Raw genomic sequence first — 18498 nt, 5'->3', positions numbered from 1 at the left:
GTGTCACTGGGAGGAATTATGCCCCATTGTTGGTGTCACTGGGAGGAATTATGCCCCATTGTTGGTGTGTGTCAGTGGAAGGAATAGTACCCCATTGTTGGTGTCACTGGGAGCAATTATGCCCCACAGTTGGTGTCATCTGAAGGAATGGTGTCAGTAGGAGGGATAGTGCCTCATATCGGTGGAAGGCATGATGCCCCCAAGGGCTGTATAAAGGCAAGCAAAGGACCACATCTGGCCCACGAGCCACAGTTTGGAGACCACTGCTATAAGCAATAGAAAGTATTAACCCCTTACTGCCACCGCCATACATAGTATGTGGGTTGTGGCTGGGGGTTTTAAACACTCTGTACAAATCTGGCAAGCCAACTGTCGACTGTCAGGTGGAAAGCGATCTGGCAGCTGTTTAGTCACTACATCGCTTAAACACTTCCCCTACGATCACCACCACCATGTTTCCCAGGCTCTGAGAGAAGGGAGATCAGTGAATGTCCATTCGCTAATCTCCCCTTTCTCCCAAAGGCCTGGAAGTGAGGTGTAAAACGTCACTTCTGTGTCCAGCCAGTATGGCCGGGGAAGAACCTAATGGAGGGTGATCTGCATTCCATTAGCTTCATTGGAGGAAAGGTGACACATCAGGGGTGTTTAAGACCCCTGATGTGTCATTCTCGCCTGTCATCAAAAAATGCATCACATACAATAGGGGACTTTTTGTCCTCTGTGTGATGAAAAACAAGGTTTAGTTAAAAAAAAAAAAAAAAAAATGAAAATAAAAGTGTAAAAAATTAAAATGTCACCCAAGCACTTAAACCCCCCCCCCTAAAAAAAAATGTTTTTGAGCCCCCACCACCACCACATATACACATATGAATGTAACTGGAATGCTAGCCATACACCTGTAGAAAAATCATTTGAATGCATTTTCGAAAAACAAACACACGGTCCTGAGAACAAACAATTTTGCCATCACGTAATGACCGAATTTTGATCCATAAATCGTGCAATGGACATAAATGGATCAGCTTTTCGTTCGTTTTGTCACATATGCCTAGTGCAAACTGTTCGGGCAAGAAACACATTAACCTTTCAATTTATCGTCCGTTCAGCAGAAGTTTTCCAAACTTTTCCTTTGATTTTTTGGGCTCAAAAACGTCACAAACGATTTTCAATCTGTGCCTATTAACTGGACAATAAAGGAACGAACTGTCCAAATAACAGATTTTCTAACGATTTTTCGCCTAGTGTATGGCCGTCAAGTGTCAGGGGCACCTATGCATGAAAACGCTGATTGTACACGTGAAAGGGTTGATTGTACTAGACTTGTGCACAACAGAAAAATTTGTTTAGTTTCGGTTTGTTGTCATTTGTAAAAAACATCATTTTGTTCTGTTATATTCGTTATGTTACGTTAATACGTTTTCGGATAATTCGTTATTATTCGTAGAGTGTCGATATTCGTTATACTGAATCTCGAATCATGTCGAATTCATTCGTTATATGTGCTATCATTTCATTTGTATTTGTTGAAATTCAATATTTATGTATGTATATATATTCGTGATAATGATTCGTAGTTTGGAAAGTCGTTTGTTTATTGAATCCATTAACACACACAATGACAATATCTCTTCTCCTCTGCTCAAATACAATACAACACCCTTCATACTCAGTTCTCAGGAATGCACTTTGCCAGTAATCCAACCTCCAGCACAAAATTAATCAGCTGATTGGACTGTAAGATTTACTTTAAGTTGACTTTAACGAATTACCGATTCATGTTGATTCCGCTATAATTTCTTTCGTATTCGTTATTTTATTATTATTTTTATTTTATTTTTTTATTCGGACATTCAAATGCATCCGAATGTCCGAAAGATGCAAAATTCGGTCAAATTTAGATTCGTTACGAAACGGATTGCACAAGCCTAGATTGTACTATGCATGTTACATATTGCTACACATGCTGGATTGAGATCAATAATTCTAGGGCCATTATTCATGGTTAACTTTAAAGTGATGACCTGCAGGGACTTTTAAAGCGTCACCCATGGAAAATATACGGTACTAAAGTTTGTTGCATTTCATGGGCACACGCAATTTTAAGGCTTGGACATGTTGGGTGTCTATTTGTTCAGCACCACCTCATCTTTTATTTATTTACCAAAATTTTTCAAATTTTTTGTGTTTGAGTGCCCCACTATTAACTTAAGGGACGGTTACTTTATAAACTTTTGCACTAATATCGTTTGTCATAAAATATTGGCACTACTACCGTTTAAATTTTGTAGGGTGTCTGCTTTCAGAAAAGTAAGGTAAGTGTAGCGCTCACTACGGGGAGCCACCCAATCTTGATCCACAGCATAGGTGCCTAGGCTCGGTGTGTCCTCCCACCCTGGATGCAACAAGCAGAACAAGGAGAGCCAGCAACCCTGTAGTCCATATTATAAAGTTTATTGGCTACATCAGAGCAACATAAAACAAACAGCTAATGCGTTTCGGCGAGAGCTTTAATCATAGCATGTTGTAAAATAGCCAATAAACTTTATAATATGGACTACAAGGTTGCTGGCTCTCCTTGTTCTGCCTGTCTGCTTACAGAAAAGATAAAATGACTTTTTTAACATGTGTGCAAAAAAAACACAAAACCAGCTCTGACAGCAAAAGGCTTACCCCCTTGCAGCCTCTTTAAGAACAATAGCAGGCGCGTGTGCCCCCGCGGCATGTTGCCAGAATCGATGCGCATGGCCGGCAGCCGCGATGTCCGCCGGCCACCCGCTCTTGCTCCACAGAGAGAGACTCAAAACAGGGATCTGTCAATGTAAACAAACAGATCCCCGTTCTGACAAGGGAGTACAGTGTGATCTTCGGTTCCTAGTGATCGGGAACAGCGATCTCTCTCTACTTCCTGTCAGTCCCCTCCCCCCACAGTTAGAAACACCTCCCTAGGGAACACATTTAACCCCTTGATCTCCCCCTAGTGTTAACCCCTTCCCTGCCAGTGCCATTTATACAGTTATTAGTGGCAATGTCGCAGTCCCGCTAAAAATTGCTGATCACCGCCACTACTAGTAAAAAAAAAAAATAAATAAATAAATAAAAATGCCATAAATATATCCCCTATTTTATAGACGCTATAACTTTTGCGCAAATCAATCAATATATGCTTATTGCGATTTTTATTTACCAAAAATATGTAGAATACATATTGGCCTAAACTGATGAAGAAATTTGTTTTTTTTTTATTTATTTTTTTGGGATATTTATTATAGCAAAAAGTAAAAAATATAGTTTTTTGTTTTCCAAAATTGTCGGTCTTTTTTGTTTATAGCACAAAAAATAAAAACTGCAGAGGTGATCAAATACCACCAAAAGAAAGCTCTATTTGTGGGACAACAAAAGGACATCAGTTTTGTTTGGGTACAGCGTTGCATGACCGTGCAATTGTCAGTTAAAGCAACGCAGTGCCGCATCGCAAAAAAATGGTCTGGTCATTAAGGGGGTAAATCCTTCTGGGGCTGAAGTGGCTAAATAAAGAAGCCAAACATGACAGCCAGGCAAACAGCATTCTCAAGGGAGATCAGTTATGGCTGCCTCTATGTATCTTGCTTTGCAGATTTTTTTTTTTTTTGCACTTCCCTGTGTAAATTTAAATAATATTTTTTTTCCTTTATGCAACAAAAGCATTCACGCTCCCAGTGTGAGAATATTTACCAAAATTCAAAAGGCAACTCGGCATTAAGCTAATTCACATTTGTTTATTGCATTGTACGTTCCAGGAAGTGAAGAACAAAGCATTCTGGAACTCCGCTCTAAATCATGTCTTGTTTGAAAGCATTAAAAGGCCGCATACCGAGTGAGTTAATATAGAATACAGCTGACAACAGTCTTACGTGGCTTGTTAAGAGATTGCAGCTCTAGGAAGCCATATGAAATGAACAAAGAAAACAGCAAAATTATGGCTCGGTAATCCTTAAATGAGCTCAAGTGTATTACTGTAACTTACATAATTGAAAATACATATAAAACCCGGCACAATATCGTACAGGTAAACAGCGGAGTCAAAACAAAGTCACGATTTTCCTCTTATTTTCACATTGATCTGACTGCGGCTTTATGGGCCACGGTGTAAAACGAAGGCTAAAAAATGGAAGGAATAATGATTTCAAAAGAGAAAGTGCTGTGTGCAATGGAGCATACACGCATTTCTGTGCTTGCCATATAGGGCAGCCCATTCATTTCAATATCTACAAAGAACGGCACTTCCAAGTGCAGTAGGCCAGTGATGTTAATAGAACACAATGGTTAAAAACATTTACAGATTGTAGAACTAAAGTAGGCTCACCAATCGTTAGGTGCTCCTGAGATAGTATTCCCTGTCTCTGTGCCTACCAGCAGCTGCAGGAACAAAGGGTCCGTGGAAGCAAGATCGCCGCCACACTTCCGGAACCACCATGGAACACACGGGGGCCACATAGAACGCAAAGGCCGGAAGAGACACCCGAATGGGGGCGGTGACACGTTTCGGAGCATGCTCAGAAACTCTGTCATAAACCGGTGCGACCAGTAATGTGTGGACTGCAATAGGGAAGACCAAAACGCATGTAAAGTAATAAATGTAAGATTTATTAAAAGGCAAATATGTGAGCATTTGCCGGGTATATATACACACCTCCTGCAATTAGTCTCAGGTGACGCCTGATTGCAGGAGATGATGTCGGCTCCAGACTGCCGGAAGACACCCGCTGGTGGACACCAGTACTGTGGCCCAAAGATCTGACAGCGCCACCAGCAGGTGAAACCTTTCCTGACAGTAATCCCTCCTCGACCTCCGGACTCTCCAACTAGTCGCAGCTATAAAAAGTCAAAGGCATCAACCCGGGCAGCGGCACATCGAGCTGCGCAGCAGCACATCAAGCTGGGCAGCGGGTAGTGGCACATGAAGTTGGGCAGCGGGCAGAGGCACATGAAGCTGGGCAGCGGGCAGAGGCACATCAAGCTGGGCAGCGGGCAGAGGCGCATCAAGCTGGGCAGCAGGCAAAGTATCTGTGATGTTGACCAAGGCGAAGGCAGAGATCCTCTGGGCTGGATGGCTTAAGTAGGCAGGACTGACAAGTAGGATATCATCAACAGCTGAGTAACTGTGGAGAGATAGGAGCTGGCAATTAGCCGACAGTTGAGCGGCCAGCTCAGAGAAGGAAGGGCTGAGCCCAGCCCTGATACAGTCTCAGGTGACGCCTGATTGCAGGAGATGATGTCGTCTCCAGAATGCCAGGAGACATCCGCTGGTGGACACAAGTACTGCGGCCCAAAGAACTGACAGCGCCACTAGCAGGTGAAACCTTTCCTGACAAACTCCTTCTTATGAAGCACCTAACTGATCTGATTGATGAGCCTATTATATTTCTACATTATGTAAGTGTTTTTAACTGTTGTGTTCTATTAAAATGACTGGCCTACTGCACTTAGAAGCGCCTTTCTTTGTACATGTTTGTTCATCCAGAGCCTGCTTCTCTCCTAAAAGTGCTGCTCGAGTTCCCTACCAGCTTTCACCTCAGATGATCCCAATAGATTACAAGCGTCCTAAGAACCCTTCTAGCAGCAGTGCTCCTATACATTATCCTTGTCTTCACTCATTTCAATAGGCTACCCTACATGCAAAAAAATGCACAAAAGTACTCCCGACCCTTCTTCAAATTTACGTCGCACCAAACTGCATGGTGCTGTGGCAGTGGCCTTTCTTCTGCCAGGCCTCCAGCCCCTTATGTGGGGCCCCTTATACAGCTTTAGGCCTGGCCCCCCCCGAGCCTGACCACCCACATTCCCCAGGGTCCCACCCACTGGCCGTCCCACCAAATCTGCCCACTAGCTATCCCACCAAGTCCTTCAGTGCCTCAGCCCCCCTCACACCTGTACGCTCTCAGCCCCCCTCACACCTGTACACTCCCAGCACCACTCACATGTGTGTATATATGACATGCACACATACAGAGACATGTACACACACAGGCATGTATACACACAAGACATGTACACACACAGAGACATGTACACATAGAGAAATGTACACACATAGACATGTACACAATCACACACACAGCCCCCCCGCACAACAGCACTTGTAAGGTGGTCCTAGTCCCAGCTCTTGTTTCCACATGCAGAGGGGTGCACATGCAGGAAATGGCCAGAGGTGGCAGCAAAGAGCCCGATGTCAGCTCATGACAGAGCAGGAGCCTGCCGACTCACACACATACAGGAGCATCCATGGAGCTCCTCTGCACCCGCCCATGCCTTCTCACATCCCTGCCAGTCGGCCGGGCCCATCCAGACGCTGGGGCCCCTTACAAGTGTGTGGGCTGTACCCCTGTGATGGCAGCCCTGCAGTTATGGCATGGGAGAAAGAGACCCCACTAGCAGGCAGATGTACAGTAGTCAGCTAGTGAAGGCCCTGGACAAGGCTGGAGGAGAGGGTGAGGTAGACCTGCACCCAGAAGACCGAGCTGTAAAAATTCTGACTCTTATGCCGCGTACACACAATCTGGATTTTGGTCGGAAAAAGACATGATGGCTTTTCCGACGGAATTCTGCTCAAGCTTGCCTTGCATACACACGGTCACGCAAAAGTTCTCTGAACTTTCGACCGTCAAGAACGTGGTGACGTACAACGCTACGACAAGCCGAGAAAATTAAGTTCAGTGCTTCCGAGCATGCGTCAAATTGTTTCTGAGCATACGTGATTTTTTGCGCATCCAAATTGCATACAGATGATTGCTTTCTTGGATAGGAACTTTTTCCGACCAAAAAATAGAGAACCTGCTCTCAATCTTTTGCTGGCTGGAGTTCCGCCAGCAAAAGTCCGATGGAGCATACACGTTTTCCAACCAAAAGCTCACATCCGTCTTTTGCTGGCGGCATTTCCCATCGTGTGTACGGGGCATTATGGTAGAGGAGGCCAGAGCCAGGCCAAGTATTCCCTTGAGTGAACAACTGGAGAGAAGTCTTCCAAGAAAGTCATATAGTGAGAAGCTCAGTTAAGTAAAATATCACAGCTTTATTGCCTGGAGTGAGGCTATCCCACTAGAGGACCTGAGAGAAGTGTACCCAAGCCAGAGGTGACTATAATGATCCTGTCTCAGGAAAGACTATCTATAAGGAGAAGTGAGCTGGATACAGGCAGCTTAAGACAAATCAGGACCCTCTGAATAAGTACAGATGACCCCAGGAGGAGAGACTGAGTACGGAGGATGGCTTACTAAAATGTACAGTGTCATCTCTAATCAAAGCTGCAAAGTTTGCTTTTAGCTACAGGTGCCCCTTACCTGCATAGGAAGTTGTTTGTTTGTTTTTGTTTTGTATTATTTTAGTGAAGGTGAACTATCCCTTTAATTTAAAGCACCATTAGTTCATGAAGTTTTCCATTGAGTCTGAATATCCACAATAGGCTGCTGTAGAGATGAGGACCTTCCATGTTATTACCAAAGTAGGTCCATTGTTTTTAGAGAAAAATTTGGGAAAAAAATTGGAAGACTCAGTGACTGTATAGGCAAAGCAACCTACAATCCTTCATTCTGAAATAGAACCTACTATGTATGCAACTGTGCTTTACGGAATCTGTTGAAAAAGAAACCAATCTCCCTTACCTGTCTGGTAGAAGAAACAAAGAGAAAGCAGAGCTTATTAATGAGGAAAAATCCATAAATGCCTGCAATCATTCCCATTATCTTCCACAGGTACTGCTTCTCCTCTAAGTAAGGTTCTTCATGGTTTCCATGGTGATCATGGGAAATGTTCTCATGGATACCCAGAACCTAGAAATTCATAAAAGTCAGATTGTATTAAAGTGGATCTCAAGCCAGGTTTGGTCATTAGCAGCTTCAACACATGGATAATATAAAGAAACATACTCCCTGAAGACGCCGAAGACGCCACCAACATAAGGTGGAAAAAAACTGCAGTACTGCAGTCACCTGTCCACCATCTGTCATGTATTCCACCCTTTTCGGTTTCCTGACAAATCATTTACATAATACCATGACCAGTTTTGGTTAAATCAATTAAAAGAGAAGTTTTTTTTTTTTAAATCATACTTACCTAGGTAGATGCAGCATTGGTCCAATGCTGCATCTGACCCCCGCCAGCTCTAACACTGAGAACCGAGCGATCAAACACCACTGAGGGCACCAGGATGGGAGGGGGGTGGGTAAAAGCTGAATACCCAGCCACTTTCTGTGGATTTGGATTTTTACAGTGCTGCGGACACGTGTTTTTACACACTTCCGGCCACTAGACCAGCCGGGAGTGTGTGTGCTTTAGTAAACCTGACTCATGTGTAAGAGATTCAAGCAGCTGTGAAGCCGCCTATCACTTCCACATCCATTGCCAGTGCCGCCTCCCCCCCCCCACGACCCCACCGCCATGTTTACCAGGCTCCGCTGTTCTACCTGCGGGCCCAGTGCTGTCATGGGGGGTATCGTTTGGAAGGGTGGCGGGAGCTCAGTGGACAGGGAGCAGGGAGCCTGTGGCATCTGACTCAACATCAAAGCAAGATCTAGCCTGTGTGATGTGGGGTATTTGAGTAAACAAATGTCAGGAATGCAGAGGATGGGAAGTCAGCATTGAAGAGGGGTCAACAGGGCAGAAGACAAGGGCCAGCAGGTCAGAGGACAGGGTTCAGCAGGGCAGTATACAGGGGTCAACAGGGCAAAGAACAGGGTCCAGCAGGTCAGAGGACAGGGTTCAGCAGGGCAGTGTACGGGGGTCAGCAGGGCAGAAGACAGGGGCCAGCAGGGCAGTGTACAGGGATCAATAGAACAGGGGTCAACAGGGCAGTGTACAGGGATCAATAGGATAGGGGTCAACAGGGCAGTGTACAGGGATCAATAGGACAGGGGTCAACAGGGCAGTGTATAGGGATCAATAGGACAGGGGTCAAGAGGGCAGTGTACAGGGATCAATAGGACAGGGGCCAGCAGGGCAGTGTACAGGGATCAATAGGACAGGGGTCAACAGGGCAGTGTACAGGGATCAATAGGAAAGGGGTCAACAGGGCAGTGTACAGGGATCAATAGGACAGGGGTCAACAGGGCAGTGTACAGGGATCAATAGGACAGGGGTCAACAGGGCAGTGTACAGGGATCAATAGGACAGGGGTCAGCAGGGCAGTGTGCAGGGGTCAGCATGGCAGAGGATGTGGGGTCAGCAGGATAGAGGGCAGAGGTCATTGCTGGCAGGGGACTCAGCAGAGCTCCGACTGTCCACACAGCACATAGCTGAGATCAGATTCTCTTACAAATAGGCTCCATATGCACAGTGTCTAGCTGGCTACTGCAGCTGTGCTGCTGTTCAGAACTGGGAATTTCACAGGTCAGAACAGCAACAAAGCTGGCAGTGACATATTGTGCAGATGGAGCCTGTCTGTAAGAAACGCTGCTCTCAGGTATGTGCTGTGACAGGATGAGGAGCTCTGAGCCAGGCACAGCATCCATTGGGGGTGGGGGCATCCTTCCCTAGATCTGGCCATGCTTAACACCGTTCAATGCAGGCAAGCAGAGTGAGGTGGGCAGATTTGAGGTAGGCGGGAACCAAGGTGGGAGGAAACCAGCCATGCTCTGTTCTACGTACCCAGCCATAGCCGCAGCCACCGGCCCCACCTTTGCTGATGTGTGGGAGGGTGTCCCAGGCTTCCTTTGCATGCCATCATGAATGTGGCACAAGTGCCGATGGATGCTGACACCTATTCTAGAGAATGCTACAGGGAAATAGCAAATTCATGTAAACATTAGTTCCCTTAGGGTCGGTTCACACATGGGCAACACGACTTTAGCGCGACTTTGTACCGCGACTTCAACGCGGCTTCAGCGCGACCTTAGCGCGACTTCAGCGCGACTTCGGCAAATTATGAGGCGACTTGAAGTCGCCTCCATGACAGGCGACTTCGCCTGTGGCCAATCACCTCTCTGGGAGGGAGGGGGGAGGGAGGGGTTTTCTCTGCAAAGTCGCTTGAGAGATCCGACTTGCAGGCGACTTACATTGAGTTGAATGGGTACAAGTCGCCTACAAGTCGGATAGAAGTAGTACAGGAACCTTTTTTGAAGTCGGAGCGACTTCAGTAGTGTCAGTTAAGACGGTTCAATTCACTACAATTGTAATCTAAATGCAAAGCGACTTGGGGCGACTTGGGGCGACTTGAGGGCGTACAAGTCGGATCCCAAGTCGCCCCAGTGTGAACCGAGCCTTAGTGTTCTCTAGAATTGTTACATTGTATCTCTTGTTTCAAAGACATATGTATTTCCTGTGCTCCTGGTCTCCATCTAGTGGCCATAATGCAGTATTTTACTACTGCCCATAATAAATGAATATGCATTTTACTATTGCCAATAATAAAAGAATTTTGACTCAGAAGAGAAAATAGCCTAAAGAACATTAGTTGTTGCAATTTGCACAAAACAAATGTGCATGCAGATTCACTATACAAAGGGCTATGCAATTTTTTTTTATGTATATAAATTCACAAAGTCCCTCAAAATCGGGGACAGTTGGGATAATATATATATATATATACATATACACACACATATTGTATAAATTAAATATCATTTATATTTACATATTCAAAAGAAAAAGTAAAACAAAACACATTCCTTGTAAGAAAAAAAAATTCAACGTTGTGTAAAAATTCCTCTTTACCTGGGGAATGAGATGCAGCAGAGCATCACCAGACAATGTTCCGACCGCCAATCCCACAAACAACTGTAAGATGAGTTTGTAGCTCTCTTCACAAGAACTGAAGATAATGAGGGTGGCGCCAAACATGGACCCAACTGTCAGGAGCAACACGGCTATTGTGCTATAGCCATATCCTAAGAGACAAAGTGCTTGTGTTATGATAAAAAAAATGCCCTAATGTATTTTCTGTAATGTTTAATTTTATATTATCACAATGGTTCCAATTTATTATTTATGCAGTTATCTTTTGCATGGTGCTTGTGATATAATAAGATCGCCTAGTGTATCACATCTCACATTATTATAGTGATTTTATTTTAAAGCTAAAGGTTAATCCTCCTGTATTTTACATTTCCTATTCCTCCTTTTTTTCTCATCAGCATGCTAATATATTTTTAAATAAAACTTTTCTTTTTCTATTAAAGCGGAATCCCAGGCTAGATCTAACTAAGCTTAAAATTGCTCCCACCCCTGTTCTAACTCTTACATTAATGACCCTATAGAAGGAAGTTACTTATCTATTCCCTGAGTGCTCTGGTCTGGTCACCTGATCTTCCCAGCAGCCGGCTTCAATGTAGAGGAGAGATTGGCAACAATGGTTGGAATGCCTGAGCGGTGACATCACCCATAGGCTTATTATGGAGCATCCATTGTCTGCTATTCCTCCTCTCCTTTGAAGCTGGCCGCTGGGAGCCGTTCACATGACCGGAGTGGAGCACCTTGAGAATAGGTAAGTATTAGCATCCTTCTACAGTGTGGTTAGGAAAAAAACATCTGATGGCATCTGTATAATTCTGGGTCCAGTGTCATTTGGCAGAACTAGTGGCATGGCACCAATGTTTTCTTTAGTTGATGTTAAGGGTGGCATTCTGAAAGGAATGTAAGGGTGGAACTCTTCCCAATTCATTTTAGCAGGGTGTTCCCTGAAATATGAAAAGTATTTCAAGGGCGACTCTGTGGTTAGAAGGTTGAGAAAAGCTGCTTTACATGTGGGGAAAACATATTAGCAGGATGAAGGGGGTGGAGTGTCTGTGTTTTGCATATACTGAACATTAAAGTTGATTATACCCTTTGGAATTGGTGTGTAGCTCCAGGACCGTGCTACATCGTTATACGGTTGTAGCATTTTTGGAAGGCAACATGTTTTTTTCCTAATATGAGATGTTTCTGAACTATGAAATCTGGTTACGCCTAGCCTTGACACTCTTGGGGGCAGCCTGGAATGCCATTATCCATCAGGGCTATGTGACTAAAAAATGCATATCAGAACCTTCATCTGGAAGAAAGGGTCACTCATACCCCCTGATGTGGGAGTATGGGATATGGTTTCAAACCATCTGGTGTAATGAAGATTGAAGAGCCTGAATACAATTGCTGCAAACAAAGCTTCAAGGGTCAGCTCAGTTAAAAGGACTGTTTTTCTGAGTTACACCAACATCAGAGGCCAGGCAAAAGATGACCCAGGTCAAATAGCGGTGATTCATGGACAAATGCTGCCCCCAGTGGACAACACAGCATGCTTCCTGGAGGATGGGCAGAAAAAGGACGGGCTCTTATCGATTTTCATTTGTCAGATTGCTGAGATAGGCTGGCAGTGGGTGTTGTGTGGGTGGTGTCTGAGTGCAATTTAAAAGTACTGGCCGGCCGAAATAACTTCCTCTTGCTATTGAGCCCAGCTGAAGATACTGAATAAAGATGACGTCCTTACGTAAAGTATCATCCATGTTCTTTTGTTTTATTTGCTCTGAAATCTAAATATTTTTTATGTTAGCATTTCTACTTTCTTTATAATAAATGAGATCCTTGCTTATTTAAGCAGTGTATTTATTTTTACAGCTAATATTGTTGTTATATCATCACTGTTAACTTTATCAGAGCTTTGATAGATTAGCTAATTATAGGAATAGACAAGTTAATATATATTTAAAATAAAAAGGGGGGATTCAGAAACCATACAACATTTATTTCAAGCAATATGGCATTTTTTACTCTGCCCTTTTTTATTTCTTTTTTTGTCAATGGGTATTTTTACCCATCTCTAGATCTGCTTCATTTGTTTCCTCTACCCCTGTGAGCCCATGATTGTCCCCTTTTTTCTTTATTTTATTTCTTTATAAATTCTCCTGTTCTCTTCTTAATGGTTGCCATGCAAACAACAAATGTTGTGTGCTATTGGCTTTGTTGGCAATTAAAGCAGAAGTAAACCCATCCATAAAACAGTTTCATTTGCGACACGTGCCGGAAATGTAACACTCCCATTGGTTGTGTTCTCAACCAAACTGTCAAACTTTCCATAGGTATAGGTTTTGCTGACATATATGGCTTTTTCCTAAAATTTGGGATTTCCTTTCATTTTCTGTCTCAGAGCAAACAGAGGTGTGAATCTCCCAAAGGGTGGGCATAGACAGCAATAAAAATTTGACATGGGATCCAACCTTTCTCCACCCAATCAAAAACAACCAAAAAATGCCTAATTATATACATTAATTCATTAATTTCATTTAAATGTATTATATTTTTAAATATTATAATTGTATCAATAAATTACAGTATTAAACAGAGATAGAGTACAGTTTGAAAATCATGTTTATCCAATGAAGCCTTAAGCTTGTGTGTGATCACTCGCGGCTGACATAGTGATTACGTGATCAGGAGCCCCTATGAATAAAATCAAATAAAATATTCTGATTTCCATTTAAGAGAGTAGAACTCCTGAAAAAGCATTGAAATTAATCATTTTTATAATTCTATTAACTGATTATTATTATTATTATTATTAATAATAATAATAAAATAATATAATATATAATTATATATGATACATTATTACATTTTTTTGAATGTATAATTGATTTATAATTATATTATATATCACTATTACTATTGTGATAGTTAATAATTATTATACAGTATACAATATATATATATATCTATACACTATATTACCAAAAGTATTGGGACACCTGCCTTTACACGCACATGAACTTTAATGGCATCCCAGTCTTAGTCCATATGATTCAATATTGAGTTGGCCCACCCTTTGCAGCTATAACAGCTTCAACTCTTCTGGGAAGGCTGTCCACAAGGTTTAGGAGTGTGTCTATGGAAATGTTTGACCATTCTTCCATAAGCACATTTGTGAGGTCAGGCACTGATTTTGGACGAGAAGGCCTGGCTCGCAGTCTCCACTCTCATTCATCCCAATGGTGTTCTATCGGGTTGAGATCAGGACTCTGTGCAGGCCAGTCAAGTTCCTCCACCCCAAACTCCATGTCCATGTCTTGATGGACCTTGCTTTGTGCACTGGTGATCAGTCATGTTGGAACAGGAAGGGGCCATCCCAAAACTGTTCCCACAAAGTTGAGAGCATGAAATTGTCCAAAATGTCTTGGTATGCTGAAGCCTTAAGAGTTACCTTCAGTAGAACTAAGGGGCCAAGCCTAACCCCTGAAAAACAACCCCGCACCATAATCCCCCCTCCACCAAATGATTTGGACCAGTGCACAAAGCAAGGTCCACAAAGACATGAGCGAGTTTGGGGTGGAGGAACTTGAACTTAAATATACATGTGTATATATATATATATATATATATATATATATATATTAGATAATAATGTTATTAATAATAATAATTAATATTCAACAACTATACATTTAAAAAGAATCTATGTAAAATCATGAATGTTATTATAAGACTTACTTTCTAGAGTGGTCGGAGGAGGGAGCTGGGTGCTTGTGTAGTCTTCCACTGGGCAAGTGCAAGTAAGAAGTTGATGGATAATTGCTGGGCTGATCAGTTTGAAGTAATCCCTGGAAATTGGCGACTGGCTGTTTTGTAGGATGATCTTTACAAGCTCAAAGGAAGAAAAGCAAAGCTGACCCTGAAAACATAAAATTAATCCTTATACAAAGGCTCAGGGGTGTAACTAGAAATAGCAGGGCCCCATAGCAAAATGTTGTATGGGGCCCCCCCCTGCAAACAGCCCCCCCCCCCACAGCTGCCCTAGTGTCAATGCAGCGTGAGCTGTGCCACATACAGCGTGACCTGTGCCCAATACAGCTTGGCCTGTGTCCCATACAGCATAAAGTGTGCCCCATACAGCGTGACTTGTGCCCCATGCAGCGTGACCTGTGCCCCATGCAGCGTGACCTGTGCCCCATGCAGCGTGGCCTGCGCCCCATGCAGCGATACCTGTGCCCAATACAGCGTGACCTGTGCCCCATACAGCGTGACCTGTGCCCCATGCAGCGTGACCTGTGCCCCATGCAGCGTGACCTGTGCCCCAAACAGCGGTACCTGTGCCCAATACAGCGTGACCTGTGCCCAATGCAGCGTGACCTGTGCCCCATACAGCGTGACCTGTGCCCCATACAGCGTTACCTGTGCCCCATACAGCGTGACCTGTGCCCCATACAGCCTGGTCTGCCTGTGCCCCATACAGCCTCACCTATGCAGAGGAAGAGGCAAGCCACCCGGATCAGCAGAGAGCAGGATTGCCTGCTGTAATAGCTTTCATTTGAATTTCCCGTCTTCCCGGGGCTCATGGTCACATAGCCCCACCTCTTGGCTCGACGCCTTTGATGACGTCACATGTCCCGCATTGGATCGGCGTTCTGTCTATCAAAGGCGTCAGGCCAAGAGGTGGAGCTATGTGATGTGAGCCCCGGAAACACTGGAAGTTCTAATGAAAGCTATTACATCGGGCAATTCAGCTCTCTGCTGATACGGACAGCTCGCCTCTTCCTCTCCTCTCTCTTCCCCTGGCTGGGAGACTGTGCCGGCGGTGCTCTCATCCTCACTGGGCCCCACTCGGCTGCGGGCCCCATAGCGCCCGAATGGGTCGCTATGGTGGTAGTTACGCCCCTGCAAAGGCTCAAAATGAAACTTGCAGTGCCACTAAGCTGAGACAGAGATCTCTCCGCCGGTATGCACCGCATAGTAGCACATTACGAAAGCATGCATGCGGGAGTCTCGGCCACGGCACACAGCTCTGAAGAAAGGGCACGGGTATGCCGTTCCTTCAGAGCACATGCGCCAATGAAGTCACCAACTGCTAACCAGGTGCACGTTTAGGAGATATTCATTTAACCTACAGGTAAGCTTTATTAAAAGCTCACCTGTAGGTAAAACTCTAAATACTGGGTTTACTACCACTTTAAGAACACAGTTCTTGATGCTCCCCCCCCCCCAATCCCCCGGAGCCTGTGACTGGACAGTGAAAGGAGAATCGGAGGACATATAAGCTCATCTTCTCCTACCTTTTTCCCTTTGTGTGCTTCATACTTGAAAATAGTTGATCATAAATATAGGTGCTGCCGAAAATTTCTGACATGAATAAGGCATGATTGCGAAGAGTGGGAGATATTTCTCTGGGAAGATAAAACTTATAAAGGTCAAGTATAGAGACACTGTCAAATTTTCCTTGGGTTGCATGTGTTCGCTAAGTGTATATGCATTTTTACAAAAAAAAAAATCAATATTTTTAGGTAAGTTTAAGATTTTGTGTTGGGCCGCATTCATAGCCGCATGCGGGCCCTGGGCCGTAGGTTGGACACCCCTGCTCTATCTCTCTGTAGGAAGCACAGTAGCTAAGTGGGTAGAATCCTAAAGTGCATCTTTGGGACTGGGGTTTGCATCTCACTTGAAGCATGGTCTGCAATCCCTACCCAAGTCCATCCAAAATTGGAGAGTCGATAGGTGCAGTGTCCCAGTACTGTTCCTCCTAAAAAATTGTTATGTGATATAGAACACCTTACCTGATTCCACCCTGCAGAGTGATCCTGAGACTCAGGGATATTATGATGGCCATCCTTTGGTTCTTCACTTCTTTCCATTGATGGAACAGGTAAGGGTTCATGATTTGTCCCAGGTATTACAAGACTTCTCAATTTCCGTCTGTGGTTGTGCTCTGTGTTTTTGATGCATGACGTCGCTCTTTTAAGCCTCCCAATTAGTTCATCGATGTCTAAGGAACAAACAGTTATTTGCATTGATTACAGAGGATCTACTACAATTATAATTAATATCCTATTCATTAGCCTACATTATGCAGTTGATGACCGTGAAATATGTCAATTTTTTAATCTTCTTCCACAAGTTCCAGCAATTTTCTACACATTAATTCTTTAAAGTTTTTAAATGTTTGAACTGTTGCTTTAAGTAATTTCACCATAAAACTACAATTTTTTAATTATTTGTACAAATCAACAGTTATTACAGAATACATTGTGTCAGAGAGGATGACTGGTTTACCAGGGAGATTAGGAGCAGAAGAAATGTTGTTTCCCTTCTTGAAACTGAAAATCCAAACAGTGCCTTGTGAATAGACAGGGGATTGAATCACTTGTGAGATCAAATGTTAGCTTTAGCTATTTAGCTCTGTCAGTTATAATCTGTTTTGGGCTAAGCAGTTAAAGTGACACTAAAGCTGACCATAGATGCAAATTTTCTTTCTGGGCCGGGGGGGACACATAGTGATTATTGCTAGTGGCCTTACTATTTTTTGGCAATAACATGGTGTGGGCAGATTTCTGCCAGTCACAGGCTGTGTCACGTCCCTCCAGCCTGTGTCTTAGAATAAGAGGGAGGTGAAGCCTCCATTCATCTACATGTAATATCTCACCTCCATTGTGTTTAGCTGGTTAGTGGGCATGCCGGAGGAGAGAGTGGGCTGTCATTTACCACGGTGTATACGCCCACATGTGTGACTCTATAGTCACATGGGCTATGTAGATGTGATAGGGAGGAAATGCTCAGCATAGAAACTCACTGAAAACTGAGCATGCGCAGAGTTGCCAACACAGCTGCAAAATCCCCAGCTGAATTGGGGACTTGAACAGAAGGTGGCGACAGAGAGTAGCAGGATCAACCAGGTTTTTTTGCAGAAAACAGAAAACGAATCTCATAGTGACTGAGTGAGTATGAACAGCATGTAATATACCATTTATTGATCGTTTTTTATGATGTGGGTTTAGTGATACTAGCGGATGTGAAGCCAAAACAGAAAAGAGAGATATAACTGCAGTCAGTAGGATGTGTCCCTTGTGCTGAGGCCTCTTCTGTTATGGTCCAGCGGGGTTAATAGAACTAATGGGCTTGTCACAGGTTCTCATCAAGAGAGCCTGACTATGCCCACTCTTTCTGCCCAGCATCACCATTCATAGAAGCCATACTACAGCTTGTATAAAATGAAACCTTATCTATGAATGGAGGGAGCAAACCTTTCAATCATCCACCAGTCCTCCATTCATAGATCCTGTTTCATTCATAGAAGTGGTTGTACGCCTTCTGTGAATGGTGGAGCTGGGTGGAAAGGGTGGGCATTTGTGTGAAATCCCTGGTGTTCCTGCCCTTCCTACAAATACTGCAGCTGCTGACTTTTAATATATGGACACTTACCTGTCCAGGGAGCCCGCGATGTCGGCAGCCGAAGCCGATCCGTCCTTCGGCTCTCGGCTGCTGCCACCGCCATCCTTGGTAAGGGAATAAGGAAGTGAAGCTGTGCGGCTTCACTTCCTGGTTCCCCACTGTGCATGCGTGAGTCGCGCTGCGCGTCCTCTCAGGTCCCTGCTGTGTTCTGTGTCTCACAGAATACAGCAGGGGAGGACGGGGTAGGCGCCGGAAGTGGCATAGGTCACCGCAAGTGCCGCGGTGAGCTATGCCAGGAAGTGGGAGCAAATACCTGTATTAGACAGGTATCTGCTCCCTCCTCCCCCCTGAAAGGTGCCAAATGTGACACCGGAGGGGGGGAGGAATCCAAAAAGTGGAAGTTCC

At 44.1% G+C, this 18498-nt stretch overlaps 1 protein-coding gene across 1 annotated transcript in view; it reads right to left on the bottom strand.

Annotated features, from left to right (window-relative positions):
- The window catches only part of SLC39A12 (solute carrier family 39 member 12), a 77325-nt gene that overhangs the window by 38040 nt on the left and 20787 nt on the right, over window positions 1-18498 (bottom strand). Inside the window, exons 4-7 of the mRNA XM_073629731.1 lie at window positions 16482-16690; window positions 14425-14605; window positions 10684-10856; window positions 7638-7805 (exon numbers count right to left, since the gene is read on the bottom strand). Coding sequence (XP_073485832.1) covers window positions 7638-7805; window positions 10684-10856; window positions 14425-14605; window positions 16482-16690 — 731 coding nt within the window. The remainder of the gene's footprint in view (window positions 1-7637; window positions 7806-10683; window positions 10857-14424; window positions 14606-16481; window positions 16691-18498) is intronic.

The sequence above is a fragment of the Aquarana catesbeiana genome, linkage group LG05 (assembly GCF_042186555.1).
Source record: "Aquarana catesbeiana isolate 2022-GZ linkage group LG05, ASM4218655v1, whole genome shotgun sequence".
Classification (NCBI taxonomy): domain Eukaryota; kingdom Metazoa; phylum Chordata; class Amphibia; order Anura; family Ranidae; genus Aquarana; species Aquarana catesbeiana.
This window is presented reverse-complemented; position numbering and strand designations above follow the sequence as displayed.